General features: G+C 56.6%; 1 protein-coding gene across 2 annotated transcripts; it reads left to right on the top strand.

Moving 5' to 3' along the window:
- The first annotated feature begins 3590 nt into the window (after positions 1-3590).
- SELPLG (selectin P ligand) lies at positions 3591-11729 on the top strand. 2 transcript variants are annotated; one of them, XM_015562849.1, is made up of 3 exons: positions 3591-4055; positions 9887-10329; positions 10375-11729. In XM_015562849.1, exons 2-3 carry the CDS (start codon positions 9892-9894, stop codon positions 11068-11070), a joined length of 1134 nt encoding a protein of 377 aa, XP_015418335.1. In that variant the 5' UTR covers positions 3591-4055; positions 9887-9891; the 3' UTR covers positions 11071-11729. The 2 variants fall into 2 exon arrangements, with proteins under 2 accessions (XP_015418335.1, XP_006762093.1); XM_006762030.2 differs by having other exon boundaries at positions 3594-4055; positions 9887-11729.
- The last annotated feature ends 4669 nt before the right edge of the window (positions 11730-16398 follow it).

The raw sequence follows: 16398 nt of genomic DNA on the forward strand, positions 1-16398 counted from the left end.
CCAGGGCGACACGAGTTCTCGTCACCTGGCCAGGGTCTACCGGAGGCGGTGTAGCAGAACACCAGGAAAGGCGGCAAGATGATGATCTTTTAAATCCTCACCTGAGGATATGTTTTCATTGATTTTTAGAGGGAGGAAGGGAGGGCGGGCGAGAAAGAGAGAAACATCGATGTGAGAAAGAAACATCTATCAGTTGTCTTCCATACACACCCCAACGGGATCGAACCTGAAACCTAGATCTGTGCCCTGACGGGGAACCAAACCCAAAACCTAAGTATGTGCCCTGATCAGGGATTGAACCAGCAATTGTTTGGTGTACAGGATGACATTCCAACTAACCGAGCCACCCGGCCAGGGTGAGATTTTTTTTTTTTTAATGCAGTGACTTTGGTGAGATTCTTATATGGGCATGCGAGCACCTGCCAGAAACCTCTTGTAGAGACCAGACCATTTTTTGAACTGGTTCCTCTACCTCCACTCACCTGTTCCCTTTTTTGCTTCCAGAGTGATGTGTTCTAGCACAGAATCTGTCAAGATTTCCCAGGGAGACACAAGTCCACACTCAGAGCCCCCAGGCCCCCTGCCTCCCAGCCCACCTGATCCCTGTCTCCTCTCCTACCCCACACATAGGCTGTCAACGACCCATGTTGGCTCCAGCTTCAAAGTACATCCATATCCCACTGCTTCTCCCACCTCCACTCACCGCACTCGTCCATGCCCTCCTCATATGACTCTGATGTGGACTGTGCGCCTGTGTTGGGGTTCCCCAGAGAACCCGTAGGATGGGTACAAATATATGCAGAGAGATTCATTATAAGGAATTGGCTCACACAGTTACGGAGGCCAACCAGTCCCGAGCTCTCCAGTCAGCAAGCCGGACACTCGGAAAAGCAGATGTTCCAGTTTGAGGGCCATCTGACCGTCAACTGGTTAGACCAGGCCCACCCACAACACCGGCAGCCCATCTGCTTTTCTCAGTCTACCCAGAAACACCCTCCCCGCACCCTCACAGTTTGACCAAATATCTGAGCACCCTGGGGCCCAGTCACATGGACACAAAATGACCAGCACAGCTTTCAGACCGAGCTTCCTGTCGTCCCCTGCGTTAGTCTCAGCACAGCAACCGAGTAACCTGTTAAGGCCCTGAGGCAGGGCTGGGCAAACAGGCCCGCAGGCCGAATCCAGACCACGGGGAGCTTACAGAGCCCACAAGCCAAGAGTAGCGTTTACATTTTTAAATGATTGAGATAAACCCAGAGGAACAGTGACAAGTGGAACTCACATGAAATTCAAATTTTCGTGTCCTTACGTAAAGTTCATTGGCATCCAAGCATGCCCCTTTGTTTCAGCATCATCCATGGCTGTTTTTTTTTACATTTGCAGAGTTAAGTAAATGCAACCGAGACCCTGTGGCCACCAGTAAAATATTTATCGGGCCGGTTAAGAAAAGGCTTGCTGACCCCCGATAATTGGGCTCAAACCCCTCCACCACCTCTCATCCCACTCAGAGTAAAAGCTGAGATCCTCACGCCTGGCAGAGGCCACCTGTCCCTGTGGTCCCTCCAACTTCCTCTCCTGATTCCCCTCGCCCCCACACCCCCACCATGTTCAAAGGCCTCCTGCCTCCGAGCCTTTGCATGTGCTGTTCTCCCTGGACCGCCCATCCTCCTCCCACCTCCAGCCCCTGCAGGGCTCCCCGCTCCCCTCCTCCCCTGCCGTCTTCCCCATTACACTTTATTACCATCAGATCTCTGCACTCATTGGTCTCCCCCCAAATCGAATGTAAACTCCGTGAGGACAAGCACTTATTTCCTTCTCGATGGTATCCTCAGGCTCTGGATCATTGCATCAGTAATTATTTGTTGAAGGAATGAATGAATGGAAAATACAGACATCGGGGATGGGGGCACCTGGTGGATTATCTGTGTGGCAGGGACTTGCTTCCAGAATCCAGCTCTGCCCTGGCCACAGTTGACTCCAGGCTGTGCCACCGCGCTCCTGGGAGTTACCTACTGTGTGTCCTGAGTTTTTGTTTACAGGAGCCTGGGAGTTGGGGGAAGCCAGGGAGCCAGCAGGTAGAGCAGGTGCACAGCGTTGAGGAAGGACTTCTGGGTCCCCTTTGCTCCCTAAGTCCCCGCCGAAGGTCCAGCTGCATTTCTGACCTTAAATCCCACGAGCTACCCTGGGAATCCTATTGCCACTGAAGCCAGTTTGAGTCCTTCCTCGGGCAGGTCTGCTTCAGGACCCCCTGCGGCCCCAGGTCCAGAGCTCTGCATCCCTGCACCGCCCAGGCCCAGCGCTCCGGTGGCTGCCTCGGCCTGGGTTCTTTCCGCTGCTAACCTTTCTGGTGAAATCCCTGGGTCTGGAGCAGGTGTCTAGATTGGATTGCCCTCCGACCTTCGAGTTTGGGACCAGCCCCTGCGCTGGCCACCCTCCAGTGCCCAAGCTGACCAGGTGACCCCTGGGAGCCCTGTCCTCCCTCCCCCTGGAGGAAGCCTGCTCCTGGGCCTGGGCTGAACAGGAACTCCCGGCAGTTCTGTTCCCATTTGAGAAGGGGAATTGTGTCCTAGCTGCAGTGGCCCCGGAGTGGCCATTTCCCCTTTAAATGACTCAAATAGGCAAATCTCAGCCTCTGAGCCCTCTGGAGGACTAGGAGGGAAGCAGTTGGGTAGGATGCCTCCACCCCGCCCTCCCTCCACCCGGCTACCAGGGCTGGGCCTCTCATTGGAGCAGCTCTGTTGTCTATTTTTCGAGACCTTTGTTTTTATTTGAATGAAAGGTCCCGTGGCTGGCAGGTCAATTAGGTAAATTCACACAGGTCACCATAACAGATGGAATAATGGAAAAGTTTGAAATATCGCTGGGATTACCAAACATGTCACTCAGAGACAAGTGAGCAAACGCCTTTGGGGAAATGGCACTGATAGACTTGTTCTAGGAGGGTTGCCACAAACCTTCAATTCGTAAACCAAGAAACACACACAGGCAAACCCACCCCCGCCCCCCCAACGGTACATCTGTGAAGTGATACGGTGAGGTGTGCCTATATAAGGACACACCCACGGGGGCACCCGTTCGCATTTTGAAACAACCTGTGTGCAGGGCGGGGTGTGCACCTCTCAGCACCTGTCCTGAGCCCCACCTTGTGCAGAGCACAGGCCACACTCTGGAGAGCTCTGCAGCCCCAGGCCTCCCAGCCTTTGCCCATGGTCTGCTCTCTGCCTGGGCTGCCCGCCCCCCGGCCCGCCCCACTTGTTACCTCAAGTGCCACTTCTCCTTGGAAAGTCTCCTGGCACCCCTCCCCCACCCGGGGTGAAGGACGGGCCCCTCCCCAGCTCGCCACAGGGCGCCATGACCGCGCTGTGTCATCATGGTCTGTTTACCGGTTCACTTGCTGGCTTCCCCACCAGGTGAAGAGCTACAAGAGGGCCCTTGGATCACTGCGTGAACCGATTAGGGGGGAGATCCAGCCGGCCCTGCCCTCGGGGAATTTGCAATCTAGCTCCTCAGAGGGGCTCTGGCTGCAGCTGAGCCACCTGCGTGCACACAGAGGGAGCGTTTGCACCACAAAGGAAGGCTGGGCTCTCCGTAGCCATCACCACCCTTCTTTGCATCTGGTTTCTCCCTTCCAGGGCGGGTCCCCTGTCGCCCCCACTCTCCATCAACTGCGGCTAATGCTGTGGCCTCTCTCAGCTTGGGTGCCTCGGCCATGGCGCCCCAGAACGTGTCCAAGTGGTTCTTGGTGTTGGCCTGGTTACCAGAACCCAGGAGTGACATTGGGCTCCCAGGCCCCCGTGCCCCACTGCCACCCAGCCCAATCAACAGTGTCACCCAAGCTGTCACAACGGGGAGGTGTGGGCCGTCACGTGGCCCTGTCTGAGCAACCACATTCTCGCTTCCTCCTTTCATACACGGCCGTTGGGCGTTGGCGGGTGGAGGACCACGGCAGGGTTGCCACAGCAGTGCCCCGCAGTGTGGGCTGGGTCCTGGTCCCTAAAACAGAGAAGCCGCGCTGGGCCCACGAGGAAGCTGTCCATGCTCCGCTGAGCAGGCCGGTAAGTGCTGGCTCACAAAACCACAGGAGGAGCTGGGGGTGCCCAAGGGACCAGCGGTCCCGCCGAGCAGACGGCAGATGGGGGGGGAAGGCCCTGCGCCGCAGCCCCTGGGGAGGGCACACCAAAGGTCGGGGGCTTGGGACCAGGGCCTGCCTGGAGTTCATGGTTGCATCCTGCTCCCCGCCACGGCCACTGGCCCTTGAAGGCAGGTTTGCCAACAGCTGCTGGCTTGGGAGCATTCAGAATTCAAAAAATTGGAGAAATCAGGAGCGTTTCTCTAAAAATCAGCCTACACCGCCCCCCCCTTTCATGGGTGGGGCCCCAGGGCCCAGAGCGGGGAAGGGATTTGCTCAGGAGCGAGGCTGGGGTTAGGTCTGGGTGATGCCTAGGAGGGGTGCATGGTTTGTCCATAAAAATGTCGTTTCCGAAGCTGCGTTCTTCACGCTTTTTTGTAAGGTCGTAGCAAATTACTGAAATATTAGAATTCGGGTGCCATTGCTAGCAAAATAAAACAACAATAATAATGGCAACACTATTAATTTGTATTTGGGTTGCTTTAGGGGCAAAAGGTGGTGGCCCCTACACACACACACACACACACACACACACACGAACACACACACGAACACACACACACAAACACATACACACACAAACACACACACACATGCGAACACACAGACACACACCGTAGACCAGGGTCAGGGCTCTAGTTGCCTGGAATCCTTTTCTCCCCACCCCCCCCCCCCCCAGGCCCTCTGGCTTCCTCCCTCTCCCGTCTGAGTTCCCCAGGCCAGGCCTCTCAAGGTCCGTGGGCAGGGGGCTCAGGAGGTGGCTCCCCTGGCCCCAGGCCCCGCGTGGCTTCCTCTGGGGTGCCTGGCTGACCACACCTTACACAGCAGATGCCTCCCTTACCAGGCTTGGCCAGCAGCTCTGGGGGAGCGAAAGCCAGATATGGATATGGACGGGCTGGGCTGCCAGGTCAGCGCCTCCTGGGAACCTCGGCCGGCCGGGCGGGAGCAGGGCCTTCCGAGAGGCTGGGGATCATCTGAGAACCCTGGGCCCCCTTTTTAGAGATGAGAAGACCGAGGTGTGGAGGGGAGAAGCAGACGCTTTGAGGTGTAGGGCCCAATGAGCTGATAGTCCATGTAATGCTCTTCAACCAGTGCCTGGCACTGTCTGCACTTGGCATGTGTGATTTCCTAACCAAGGCCAGGCTGCCCAGGGCACCCAGGGCTGGCTGTGGGGGTTTCCAGGGCTGCCTGTCCTGGCCCCCTCTGAGGGACAATGTCAGGGGTGCATCAAAGCGGCCCCGGGTTGGGGACTTCTCAGGGATGTGGCCCTACAGGGAGAAAAACAATGCCAGCAGCGGCCTTTACTGAGCACTTCCTAGGGGCTAAACACGCCACCTGACCGCTCACTTCAGCCCACAGCCCACGTGGTGCATGCAGGTCCTAGTATCATCCCTGGGTTCCAGCCAGGAATCTGGCTCAGAGAGGTGAGCTCCGTTGCCCTAGGTCACACAGCTTGTAAATGATAGGGCTGGATTTGGATCTGCTGTGTTTTTTTTTAAATATATATTTTTTTGCCTTAACTGGTTTGGCTCAGTGGATAGAGCGTCAGCCTGCGAACTCCAGAGTCCCAGGTTTGATTCTGGTCGAGGGCATGTACCTTGGTTGGGGACACATCCCTAGTGGGGAGTGTGCAGGAGGCAGCTGATGTTTCTCTCTCATCGATGTTTCTGACTCTCGCCAAACCAGCTAGGGCTGGATCTGGTTTTAATACTGGATTTGATCCCAGGTTGGGCCAGTCCCTGTCCTGGCTGCCAGGACTTAGACCTGCACTGGGATTAGGGTGTGTGTGGGGCAGTGGAGTGGGGTGGGGTAGTGGTGGTGGTGGTGGTGGGCGATGAGGGGTCATGTGGGCCTCGGTTTGAGCTACTTGTGGGTTTGGAGCTGTCCCTTCTCTTGCGGCTGCTCAGTCCACACCCTGAGATGCTCAGTCTTCCGGATCCTAAGGTTCCAAGAACGTGAACGTTGGGACTCCTGGGGTCCAATATTCTGGGTGGGAGGTCACGAGTGGCCCAGGGTGGTCTCTGGAGCTGGGGTGTGTGTCCCCCTACCCCTCGCCCCCCCAAGCCCAGGTGGGGCTTGGCAGAAGCAGCTTGGTTTTAGCTTGGAAGACAGGAAATGGGCAGCGCCTGCCCTATGCCGCTAGGTGAGCAGCAGACGAGTAGGGTGTGACAGCTCTCTCCCTCTCTCAGAGCCCTGCCCAGCCCCCCTCCTGTGGAAAGGGGCTGTTTTCCTGCCATTGGAGGAGAGATGAGGTGAGGCCTGGAGGAAGCCCCCCGCTCTGAAGCTTGTTTTCCTAATCTGTATAATGGGCATCATCGCAGCCAGTGTGGAGTGAAGAAAGGAGGACCCTCCTATGATGGGATGATCCATCCATAGTGAGGGCTTTATTTTTTATCGTTTATATTTTTATTGATTTCAGAGAGGAAGGGAGAGGGATAGAAACATCAATAACGAGAAGGAAATCATTGATCGGCTGCCTCCTGCGTGCCCCACACTGGGGATCGAGCCCGCAACCCAGGCATGTGCCCTTGACTGGAATGGAACCTGGGACCCTTCAGTCCGCAGGCCGATGCACTATCCACTGAGCCAAACCGGCCAGGGCTAGTGAGGGCTTTGTGAGACATCTCTGGTTATAGTACGTGTATCTGAGCCAATATCAGTTATTGTCCTACCCCTCACAGGCAGTGCTCACTCCCGGCTCCTCTCTTTGCGACCTGCGTGGCCCCAGGAGCCACAGAAGCTCTGGGAGCCGTGTGTTCTCCCCACTAAATAGGCTGGTGCCTGGGACTGAGGGAGACGGGATCGGGGACATTCAGCACTAAATGTCAGGGATGTTCAGGGCAAGCTGGTGGCCCTGGGTAGGCCCAGACAGGGACACGTGGGCTTCCCAGTGCACTTGTCTATGGATAGGTACTGTGTGTTATTCCCATTTTACAGATGAGAAAACTGAGACTCAACAGACAGGGGCGGGGTCTGCTCTCACAGGCCCCTGTGGCTTCTGTAACTGTACACAGGGGTGGCAGCGGGGTTGCCATCTCTGTACCCTTCCTGGGGTGCACCTTTCCTCTGTTCCTCTGTCCACTGCCCTGAAGAGAGCCCCCGACATAAAACACCACCCCCCTCACCACCCCCCGCCGCGGATGCCAACATTGGGGCCTCCCGGCCGCATCTCTTTCCATGCTCGCCACCATTCTTTGAAGCAATAGGACCTGTCTTACAGATGAGGAAACTGAGGCTCAGAGAGGGTGAAGTGACCTGTCCAGGGTCACACAGCTGCTAAGTGGTCTCCCCCCTGCCCCCACCCCACCCCTCTGCAAGCACGGGACTGTGGGGATGGGACCGGGGTGAGGGCCCACCTTGGGAACAGGCCCGGGCCCCCTCCATGGTAATCTCCCAGCTCCCAGGCTTCAGAACGTGGGGCCCTGACTCACCAAGAGGCCTCTCCCCACCCAGGAACTGGTGGGCTGGGCCTTGGGTGTTTGCCACTCCCTTTGCAGGAAGTGGCTGAGGGCTCAGCCTTCCAGGAACTGAGAACTGCCCGAGGTGGGGGGTGAGTCTTCTCATAATTATGAAATATGGCTCTGAGCTGGTGGCTTCTTCCAAAGTGCCTGTGCCCCCAGGGGAGTGGGGCCAAGGTTAGGCCATATACTCTTCCCCCAAGAGGGCACCCCTCCCCACCCCCCATGTGCAAAGAAACTGCCTCCAGAAGGCAGGTTAGCGGGCAAAGAACATGTATGTGGGTGTGCATGTGTGTGTGTGACACATTTATTAAGCACCTACTGTGGGAACTTCTAAATCCATCATCTCACTGCATTCTCTCAACAGCCCTATGGGATAGGTACTGTGTGTTATTCCCATTTTACAGATGAGAAAACCGAGGCTCACAAAGGCAAAGATCTGTGTCAAGGTCATACGGCTTGTAAGAGCTAGAGCCAGGACTCAAACATCTTTTTGTCAGACCCCATAGTCTGTGCTCCCAGTCCTGTGCCCTGCATGGCACCCGGTACATATGGGGCCGGCCTTTCTAGGTGATGTGGCCTTTAACGTCCTTCTGATTCTTACTCTGCCTCCCACCCCCGAACTTGTTCCCCAACCCGAGCCACAAACACAGCAAGCTAAGCTCTCCCCTAAGCCTTTGCTCCTTCTGCCCCCACAGCTGGGTTAGGTCTCTCCTCAAAGCCATCCCGAATCCTCGTTGGGTTCAATTCTGATCTCTGCCTCTCGCCAGCTGTGTGTCTTTGGGCAAATCGCTTCGCCTCTCTGAGCCTCATCCCTCCACAGCGAAATGAGGATCATCGGGAGGGCCAGAGGTGTCTGATGCCAATACCGTAACGCTGGGTTTAGGAAATTGTTCTCCGATCTGAGCAGCTTGGCATTTCAGAAACCAACACGATTCTCACCCACAGGGGAAGGGGGTCAGAGTAAGGCTGGAAGCTGATGGGCCTGTGAGCAAGTACTGCTCTTAGCTCCAAATCACGCGATGAGCAGGGGAAGGTTCTGGAAATGACGCAGGCTCACTCTGCCCCCGGCACTGAGGCAGGGGTGGCCCACTGCGGAGGGTCTTATGTCTGAGGACCCAGAAATACCTGAATCCTGCCTGGAACACAGCTGTCACTCATCGCGGGGTTTTCTAATGTACGATTTTGAGTTGCACACCCACCAGCCAGTGCCAGGGGGAGGGGGAGGAGGGAGGAAGAACGGGAAAGCAGGAGTGTTCACAGTGCCAAGAAGCGAGACGAGGGAGCTGGCCAAAGGGAGAGGCGCTGCCCTTCCTGGCTTCCTAGCCCGGAGGCTGAAGTGGACAGTGACCCTACCCACAGGCCAGTGATGCCTGTCAGCTCCCCGAGGGCAGGGCCAGTCTGGGCCCTGGAGGACGTGCGGGATTGGGTTGTGAAAGGTCAAAGTAGCCCCCTTGGCGGGAGCTTGCTGGGAACAGAGTGCTAAGGGCTCTGCATCACCTCGTTTCATGTCACGAGAGCCTAGAGGTAGGTGCTGCCATGGCCCTCGTGTGAGCAAGGACATAGCCAGAGGCCAGACCGAGCTGAGTCCCTGAGAGAGAAAAAGAAAAACTGTGCAGCTGAGGGAAGGGGGAGGAGCGGGGGACAGGGAGCCAAGACCGGGGAAAGTGGAACAGAAGGGTCAGGGCCAGACACCAAGAGGCCTCCAGGATCCAAACCTGGGGTCTCCAGGCTCTTGCTCCTGGACGCCCCCATCAGCGGATGAGTGCATGGATCTACGTGTGAATTGTATACAGGAACAACACCACTCAGGTTATATTACCAATGTATACAAAAATGGGGATTAAGAAGAGGGGACATAAAAGTCAATATAACTAGAAGCTCTAATAGGTTTGTATTTTCTATTAAAAAAATTTGAAAATTTTTATTGATTTTAGAGAGAAGGAGGAGGAGGAGAGGAAGATTGGCTTGTTGTTCTACTTTCTTATGCATTCACTGGTTGATGCTTGTATGTGCCCTGAACGGGGATCAAACCCACAACCTTGGTGTATGGGGACGCTGGGAATCGAACCCACAACTTTTTGGTGCCCAGGACAATTGTTGATCAGGGAAAAGCTGCTGTTGGCGGAGGGCCCGCTGTGCACCGGGCACGTGCTGGGTCGGGCAGGTGCCTGCAGCCAAGCGTCTGCCCCAGAACAGACACAGGCCTAGCTGTGGCTGCCCAGCATCCCAGCCCGGGGGGCTCGGCAGCCCAGGGGTGGAGCTGTCCTGACGTCCCTCTGTCCGTGTGTCCCTGCAGGTGTCATGCCACTGCAACTCCTCTTGCTGCTGGTCCTGCTGGGCCCCAGCCTCCAGCAGACCCTGGCGGATGGGGACAAGGATGACCTGGAAGACCACAATGACTATGGGGAGTATGACACGGACCCTCCAGACACGCTTGAATATATCACAGCGGGAGTGACCCTGAGCCCCAAGCTCCAGGCTGTGATGGGAACGTGGGGGCAGAGAGAGTCTGCAGCGCCTGGTTCCCCCGAGCCAGCCACTCCGGAGATGACCACAGCGGACTCTGCTGGCCTGGATGCCAGAGAGGCAACCCCTGGGAAGCTCAGCATGGAATTGGCCTCACAGGGGGTTCCTGTCACACCGGGCCCTCTGACCACAGACCTGGGCACTACAATGCCTCCCATCACAGAGGCGCCATCCACAGAGGGGGCTCCATCCACAGAGCTGGCCACCACGGAAGCCCTGTCCACAGAGCCACTGACCATACAACCTGCAGCCATGGAGGCCCTGCCCACAGAGCCACTGACCACGCAACCTGCAGCCACGGAGGCCCTGTCCACAGAGCCACTGACCACGCAACCTGCAGTCGCGGGAGCCCTGTCCACAGAGCCACTGACCATGCAACCTGCAGTCGCGGAGGCCCTGTCCACAGAGCCGGCTACCACAGTGGCCCCTCCCACGGAGCCCACTACCACAGAGACCCTGTCCAAGGAGCCAGCCACCATGAAGGCGCTGTCCACAAGAGGTCTCTCCACGGCCTTTCTCGTGCTGTCTGATCCTCACGGGGGCACCACCGTGGCCGCCAGCAATTCATCGGATGCCTTCATCAATCAGGGGAAAAGCAGCCAGGGCCTCTCCCCGCTGAGCTCCGCGTCCCCCGGCCCCACGAAGGGCCCGGATTACATGCCCGTGAAGCACTGCCTGCTGGCCATCCTGATCCTGGCGCTGGTGGCCACCACCTTCCTGGTGTGCACCGTGGTGCTGGCCGTCCGCCTCTCCCGCAAGAACCACATGTACCACGTGCGCAGCTACTCGCCCACCGAGATGGTCTGCATCTCCTCCCTGCTGCCCGAGGGTGGGGAGGCACCCGCCGCCCCTGCCAACGGGAGCCTGCCCACCGCCAAGGGCCCGGGCCTACTGGAAGGGCCCGGGGAGGACCACAATGGGGACGACCTCACCCTGCACAGCTTTCTCCCTTAGTGCCCCTGCCCGCGCCCCTGAGCAGGACCCTGGCTCCTGGCTGCTCCCCCCGCGGCCACCACCCAGCGCTCGGGCCCTGGGCCACCTGTCTGGGCTTCCTCCGAGCCCCTGGGGGAGGGATCTCTAGGGCAGGACCCTGGCCACTCCAATAGGACTGAGGGCGGCCAGGGTTTGAGGCCTCTCCTTCCTCCTGGCCGCTGGAGTCTCATTCCCACGAGCCCAGGGGAGACGCAGGTCCCCTGCCCTCACCCACCGCCCTCATCTCTGGTTGCCCATCAGCATGCATTTGGGGGGGTGGGTCCTGCGGAGCGTGGGGTTCCTGAGACCACTCATGCTGTACCCCTCTGGGGAGCCCAGGGTGAGGTCTTTTTTTTTCTTTTCTTTCTGAGTTTCCACTATTTTTAAAAAATAGTTCTTTATTGTTGAAAGTATTACATATGTCCCCTTCCTCCCCTTGCCCGTGAGGACCGGGGCAGGCTTGGGGAGCCCAAGGCTACCCCTTCTTTGAGACTGCATGGGCCAGCGAGCTCCCTGCTGGTGACAGAGTAACCCCCCGTCCTGCCTTCTCTCGCCTTCCCCTGTGTCCCAGGTTCCGGCTGGGCTCCGTCTTGTACCCCATAGTATCCCATATTCTGCTGCCCAGCCCAGGCCCAGCCCAGGCCCAGCCCAGGCCCGGTACTTGGTACATTTTTTTAAAATATATTTTTTTATTGATTTCAGAGAGGAGAGAGGGAGTGAGAGATGGAAACATCAATGATGAGAGAGAATCATTGATCAGTTGCCTCCTGCACGCCCCCCACTGGGGATCAAGCCCACAACCCAGGCATGTGCCCTGACCCGGAATCGAACCGTGACCTCCTGGTTCATAGGTCGACGTTCAACCACTGAGCGTGGCCACACTCGGTAAATATTTGATGAACATGAGCTGGCTGAATGCTTCGAGACATCAAGGTGCCTCCTTCAGGTGGGGGGTCGGTCCTTCCCCCCCAGTCCATCCCCCTCAGGAAGCCCCATGCACAGGCTGTTGGGTAACAGTATTGTGTCTTGGGCAGAGGGGGTAGGGGGTGAGGGTGGGGTGGGGTGGTGGGGAGGGCAATTGGGCCCCCCCCAAATCTCAGACAAGTCTATGCATCAACGCCAGCCCCCTCAGGACCCCACCGTGTCCTCTCCGTCCAACATGGGGCCGGATTCCCATGAACACCCAGGACCCACCCGCTCCTCCCGCAGACTTCATGGCTTTTGTCCAGCTCCCAGGAGCACCCACTAGCTGTCATTTAAAAATTCGGGGCCAGCGGACTTTTTCTTAAAGGGCCAGGCAGGAAATATTTTAGGTTTTGCGGGCAGCAGGGTCCCTGTTGCAACTTCTCAACTCCCTTATCATACCCAACGCCGCGCCACGATTGATACTGTTGTGAATAAATGGGGTTGGCTGGGTTCTAATAAAACTTTATTTATAAACAAGCAGCAGGCTGGATTGGGCTCTGTGCGTTGGCTGACCCCTGATCTCAGCATTGGGTGACCAGAGGGCCCAGTCTGCCTGAAACTTGCCTGATTTTATTTTTTTTTCCACTTTTTATTTTTATTTTGTTGGCGAATCCTTACCTGAGGCTCCATTGATTTTTAGGGATAGTAGAAGAGAGAGGGAGACACAGAAACATCGATGTGAGAGAAACATACATGGATTGGTTGCCTCCTGCATGAGCCCGGAGCAGGGCCCTGGTAGGGGAGGAGCCTGCAACCAAGGTACGTGACCTTGACCCAGAATTGAATGTGACCTTGACCGGAATTGAGCCCGGGTCCCTTTGGTCCGCAAACCGACGCTCTATCCCCTGAGCCAAGCCAGTTAGGGCTAGACTTGCCTGATTTTAGCCCCGCGGTCCCCTGTGGTGGGAATCTGCAGCCCAACAAATCAGGACACGTGGCTGCCCGATTTACACGGCACCTGACCGCGTGCACCTGCACGCATTACCACTCTGAAAACCCTCCTTGACCCCGAGCTCAGATCAGATCAGAAAGCCGAGGCCTCCCGAGGTGAAGCGACGGGCCCACCTTCCGTGGCCAGGCCCACCTTCCGTGGCTGAGCGGGATTCTGACTCGATCTTCCGCCTCCCGATGCCTTTCAGTCATTTTCCTACAGGGACCTGCAGCTTCAAGCCCACACTGCTCTACCTTCTAGAGGAAAAATGCAATTCATCTCAGGGAGGCGTTTTCTCTTCTCGAAAAATACCTCCAGGGGCCTCTCTGGAAGCGAAGGACCCCTCCCCTCCCGGACGTAACCTGCACAGAGAGGCTTGGGTCTGAGGTACTGGCTGCAGCTCAGGGGGGAGGATGCGGGGCTGGGGCAAGGCAGGGGGGAATAGGGGAGGCATCAGAGTCAGTGAGACAAGACGGTGAGACGTGAAGGAACGCCCGCCCCTGACCTGAACCTCCAGGACGAGTGTCATACAGAGGGAGGTGCGTTCGAGGGGCTTTGGTGGAAGAGGGGTGTCCACTGTGGTCTGGGGCAGCCAGCCCTGGAGAGAAAGGGCTGATGTGTTAGGAGCCCCACGTCACTCACTTCCCCTTGCAGCGGTTCTCAACCTGTGGGTCGCGACCCCTTTGGCGGTCGAAGGACCCTTTCACAGGGGTCGCCTAAGACCATCCTGCATATCAGATATTTACATGACGATTCATCACAGTAGCAACATGACAGTTATAAAGTAGCAACAAAAATAAATTTATGGTTGGGTCACCACATGAGGAACTGTATTTAAAGGGCCAGAAGGTTGAGGACCACTGTGCTTAGGGAGTGATCAGAAACATCAGCTGGGAGGCTCCCCATATGGGGTTGGGGATCCAGAGGCTAAAAGACTTGGGGGGGACATCTGAGAAGTCCTCTCAGGGTCCTGTTACCTCGTCTTTCGGGGCAGGGAGCAGGTCTCCCTTTCTCCCCGGGGTCCTGGAGTGCCTGGTTTTCTGTGTGTTTCTCCCAATTGCAGGATTGAAGTCAGAGATTATGGGTGCTTGAAGCAGCCACCAGGGGGCGCCCGGTACCAGCTCTTAGAGCCATTGACAGCCCCGAGCTTCCTTCTGTCCAGTGTTTGAGGATGAAGGGCGGCTGGTCAATGTTTAGCAACTGGCGCCTTGAGGGGCGTGGTACCCAAGCCATGATTTGTGGTGCTTGCCAATCTCCTTGGTGTAAATACTTCCATGGCCGATTTTGAGCCTCCAGCCACTCATCCAATAGGTGATACAATACATGTAAGTCATCTCAAGGGCATAAATAATAGGAGAATGTAGTAAAATAATTAGAAATTGGTGGGTTTTGAGTACGGAGGACCTTGGTTTGTAATGTAACATAGTTTAACTTAGGAAACAACTGGCTCGCAAGATTCTGAAAATTTAACAATCGGCTCTCAGACGCAGGCCGGCTCCTGCATACCATGTGCCCTTCCTCCTGCCCGGGCCTCCCACTGTCCTTGGACATCAGCACCCCAATTGCCTGATTAATCCATTCAGCAGAGACAGCCCGAGCACGCACATCTGCGACATCTCCTTGGGTCCCTTAAACAGCCTGGGAAGGAGGAACTAGCATTCTCCCCATTTTACAGACGAGAAAACTGAGGCTCAGAGAGAAGAACTCGCCTGCCCCAGCTCATGAATGAAGCTCTGGGATTGGAACCCAGGCCTGAATCAGGAAGCCCATAGCTGTTGTTTTTTGTTGTTTAAAGAAAGCCATGTCCTTACCACTATGTCACACCGTCCAGAGCAAGTGGGGTTCTAGGGGAATCCCATGTCCCAAACACTCACCCCTGCTGACCAGCCCTGGCGCCTGGAGAACTTGCCTGTCCCAGCTCATGCATGAAGCTCTGGGATTGGAACCCAGGCCTGAATCAGAAAGCCCATAGCTGTTGTTTTTTGTTGTTTAAAGAAAGCCATGTCCTTACCACTATGTCACACCGTCCAGAGCAAGTGGGGTTCTAGGGGAATCCCATGTCCCAAACACTCACCCCTGCTGACCAGCCCTGGCGCCTGGAAGTCCCCATCAGTTACTCTTTGCTGCTCATGGCTGCTGAGGGAAGACGCTGGTGCTTGGAAGGGTGACAAAGTTGGACCCAGTCCCACCTTCTTGCAAGGAGCAGGAGCAGGAGCAGAACACAGACAAAGAGAGGAGGCCGGGGACAAGGAGCTGGCATTTACTGGGCAGTGACTGAGGCCCGGCCCCGGGCCAAACAGTTTGTATGAGCTTCTTCAGGCCTCACAACAACTCTACGATGTGGACACAATAATTACCCCATTTTACTGCAGGGGAAACTGAGATTCAGAAAGCTGGACCACTTACTCCATCAGGACACACTGCTAAGAAACTAGACTGCTGACTTCAGCTCCGGTGACAGGGAAGGAAGGCGGGTAGACAGGAAGTGGGGAGGGGGGGTGACATGCTAAGTTTACTCCAGGTCCCTTTGTCTATGAGCTCGGGCTGCCAGCCCTGGGGTGATCTGGGCAGAGGTTCCCCAAACTCATCCTCCAGATCCCGCCCTTCCCTGGCACCCCGCCAAGCCCCAGAACTCAATGGTTATGATGAGTCCGTTCTGTGCCAGGCCCTGTGCTGGGTCCTGGGATGCCAGGGGAGCCGTACAGAACTGGCCATGCCCTTTGGGGCTCCTGGGTCTAAAGGGAGAGGGAGATGAATTGAATGAACACCCAGACTGTGGCAGGGCCCAGAGTCCAGAGGAGAGGGGCGGGGGGCTCTGAGGGTGCGCAGTGTGGCCAGACCTTGGAGGTGGGGAGAGGAGGAGTCAGGAGAACATCTGAGACTGGAAAGATGCAGACTTGTCCACTCGGGAGGAAGGATATAGAGAGAAGAATGTCCCAGGCACTGAGAACAGGCTTCAAGGAATTCCCCCCGGAGTTTTTCCGCAGCCCCCCAGCAAATAAGTATGTAAGACAGTGGGGTCCCCTAATCCCATCAACCAAAGCCTCTGAACCCCAGCTCCTGCCCTGCTCAGACCCCCATCTCACCTCTTGACAGATGTGTCAGTTGGATGTGTGAAGGAGAGCACCTGTCACCTCTCACTTGCACTTTTCCTTCTTCACATGCTCCTGCCTCAGGGCCTTTGCACATGCTGTTCCCTCTGCCTGGTACTCTCCTTCCCGACGTCTGCATGGCTGGCATCTTCTCGTCCTTTAGGTCGCAGCTACAATGTCACCTCCTCAGAGAGGCCCTCCCTGCAGCCCGGCCCCAGTTGTCTTTGACAACAGTCTCCCATTTCCCTCTGAGGCACCGATGGCTGCCTGGAGTGATGTCGGTGATATATTGATTTTTGCTATGCAAGGTTAGGGGCCTCT

Source organism: Myotis davidii, unplaced genomic scaffold (genome assembly GCF_000327345.1).
Source record: "Myotis davidii unplaced genomic scaffold, ASM32734v1 scaffold478, whole genome shotgun sequence".
NCBI lineage: Eukaryota > Metazoa > Chordata > Mammalia > Chiroptera > Vespertilionidae > Myotis > Myotis davidii.

Excerpts from the sequence above, each read along its gene's own strand:
- SELPLG (XM_006762030.2), top strand. The coding sequence starts at position 9,892 with ATGCCACTGCAACTCCTCTTGCTGCTGGTCCTGCTGGGCCCCAGCCTC.